This window comes from Solanum verrucosum, unplaced genomic scaffold (assembly GCF_900185275.1).
Source record: "Solanum verrucosum unplaced genomic scaffold, falcon-dt-bn FXZP01000264.1, whole genome shotgun sequence".
NCBI lineage: Eukaryota > Viridiplantae > Streptophyta > Magnoliopsida > Solanales > Solanaceae > Solanum > Solanum verrucosum.
In genome coordinates, this window is record NW_026020180.1 from 100,567 (window position 1) to 103,368 (window position 2,802).

The 2,802-nt window shown below is 31.4% G+C and overlaps 1 protein-coding gene across 1 annotated transcript; it reads left to right on the top strand.

Annotated features, from left to right (window-relative positions):
- Nucleotides 1-379: 379 nt before the first annotated feature.
- LOC125829186 (probable xyloglucan endotransglucosylase/hydrolase protein 33) lies at nt 380-2,430 on the top strand. Its single transcript, XM_049508436.1, has 4 exons — nt 380-636; nt 745-845; nt 1,466-1,674; nt 1,957-2,430. Exons 1-4 carry the CDS (start codon nt 402-404, stop codon nt 2,378-2,380), a joined length of 969 nt encoding a protein of 322 aa, XP_049364393.1. The 5' UTR covers nt 380-401; the 3' UTR covers nt 2,381-2,430.
- The last annotated feature ends 372 nt before the right edge of the window (nt 2,431-2,802 follow it).

Genomic DNA, 2,802 nt, shown 5'->3' on the forward strand with positions numbered 1-2,802 from the left:
TCGTGAAATAATAAATATTTCTTCATTTATAATTAAAAATCTTATATATTCAACTAGTAAATATAGGATCATCTATATGACGGATTATTTAACACCTCAATATGAAGTTTTTTGATGTGAATCTAAATTTAGTGAAACGAATATCGAATATTGGAATATGGAAAAAAAGTTTTTGGACCATGAGGGTTCTTTCCAAAAACATGTCTTTCTCTATAGCACATGAGCTTTCTAATCACTGTCCACAAATCAATTAATATTATTTAATTAGATTCTTTAGAAGACAATTACATCCAGCTTGCTACAACTAAGCACAATGTTGTTTTCATCTCTATTTTTTCGCTCCATAAATAGCCCATTTTTGCCCCCACACATTCTCATTATTACAAACAATAAAATAAAAAATGGAATTTTTTCTTCATGATAGAAAAATTGTATTATCACAATTCTTGATTTTATGCATGATTATTGTTGTCTCATGTCGAGGTCCAGTGTATAAACCTCCAGAAATCGAAAAATTAACCGATCATTTTAGTCGATTATCGGTTAATCAGAGTTATAATGTGTTTTATGGAGGTTCTAATATTCATATGACAAATAATGGATCAAGTGCTGAAATTATTTTAGATAAATCTTCAGGTACACTACAACAATTTCATACATTTTTTTTATTTTTTTATTTTTGGTTTAGTTTATAACTTAGATAAAGTATTAATAGCTTTTTTTATTTATTTTGTCACTCCACAGGTTCTGGACTAATCTCTAAAGACAAATATTACTATGGTTTCTTTAATGCTGCACTAAAATTGCCTGCTCATTTTACATCAGGAGTTGTTGTTGCCTTTTATGTAAGTTTCCATTCATCCCTAATAATTATCGTGGTGTCTGGACCAATTTATACGTCCTTCAATTAATTTGTTCTATCAACACAAGTATATATTGTGTAAGTCTGTCTATCAAGGCGTGGATAAATAGGAAAAAAGTTCATGATTTACTCCCTCCGTCTCATTTTATGTGGCAACATTTGACCGGGCACGGAGTTTAAGAAATAAATGAAGACTTTGAAATGTTTACCAAATTGCCCTTTTAAAAAGTAGACTCAATTTCTCTCTCCTCATAAATGTATTGGAGTATTATTTTAAGATTAAGTGGGACCAACAAGGATAAAAAAGGAATTGTACCTTTAAATACTTTCCTTATAAGGAAATGTGACATTCTTTTTGGGACTGACCAAAAAGGAAATGTTGCCACATAAAATGGGACAGAGGGAGTAATATTTTGCGTCTGATGAATTGGTTTAAACATGAGATTTTCCTGGTTCTCAACTTACATCTCAGTAATTAGTACTCCCTATGTCCCTATTCAAAGTAGGGCTTTTGAAATTTGTGATTTAAAAACAAGCTATAAAAGTTTTTGTGGCAATAAATTTTCTCGTAAAGTATAATTTTTTTTTCTTTCCAATTTTCAGATGTCAAATTCAGATGTGTTTCCACACAACCACGATGAAATAGACTTTGAATTGCTTGGGCATGAGAAGAGAAGGGATTGGATTTTGCAGACAAATCTTTATGGAAATGGAAGTGTTCACACTGGAAGAGAAGAAAAATTCTACCTATGGTTTGATCCAACTTTGGATTTTCATGACTATACCATCCTTTGGAACAATCATCATATAGTGTAAGTCCGTTGTTTCAATTTATTTGTCTGATTTTCAAGACAAAGTCACGCGTAGAGGATTATTGACTAAGTTTATTTATTATTGAGAGAGAATAGCCTATGAAATGATCATAACTCGCCTAAATTTGAACTGATTATTGACTTGCTTATTTATTAACCCAGTCCCTTTCAAAGGGATTGACATCTCTCCAACTAAGCTACACCCCCATTATGTTTGGAAACTATATATACTTTTATCTACTTGGATTCAAAAGTTGACAATTTTATTGTAAATTTCAACAGATTTCTTGTGGACAATGTGCCAATAAGAGAAGTGGTTCACAACACAGCAATTTCTTCAGTTTACCCATCAAAGCCAATGTCAATTATAGTGACAATATGGGATGGATCAGAATGGGCAACACATGGAGGAAAATACCCTGTAAACTACAATTATGCACCTTTTGTAACAACAATGAAAGGAATAGAATTAGAAGGTTGTATAAAACAACAACAAAATACTAATTCTTCTTCAATATTAACTCCTACATGTTCTAAGAGAAGTAGTACTTCAAGTTTGGACCCCGTTGATGGAGAAGGATTTATGAAATTATCATCACAACAGATGGCAGGATTGGATTGGGCTAGGAGAAAACATATGTTTTACTCATATTGTCAAGATACTAAGAGATACAAAGTTCAACCACCAGAGTGCAATGCTACATAGCCTAATTGACTAAAAAGAAGATAGTTTGGTGGACGAAGCATACCGTGTTAGCAAGGGCGACTCTTCCTATATAGAGGTTATAGTCTGGTGGACGAAGCATACTGTGTTAGTAAGGATGACTCTTCCTATATAGAGGAACATCTATTTGACCAAATTCTTTCTATGATGTAAAAAAATTGTTGATCCGAGTACCTAACTTGTTCAAGAATCTTAGTTAGTGGTATTCAAATGAATTATATTTTTCGAGTTTGCTAATTGAATTGATATATATATGTTAATCGAGTAATAACATATTTTTATTTTGTTTATAATTGTGGTGTTTGGATTAACTTTAAAAATTTCCTCTCTAAGATTTAAGTGTGTCTTACAATAATTGAACTTGATTTTATAAAATATAGGCAATTATTGCATTAATCATACAC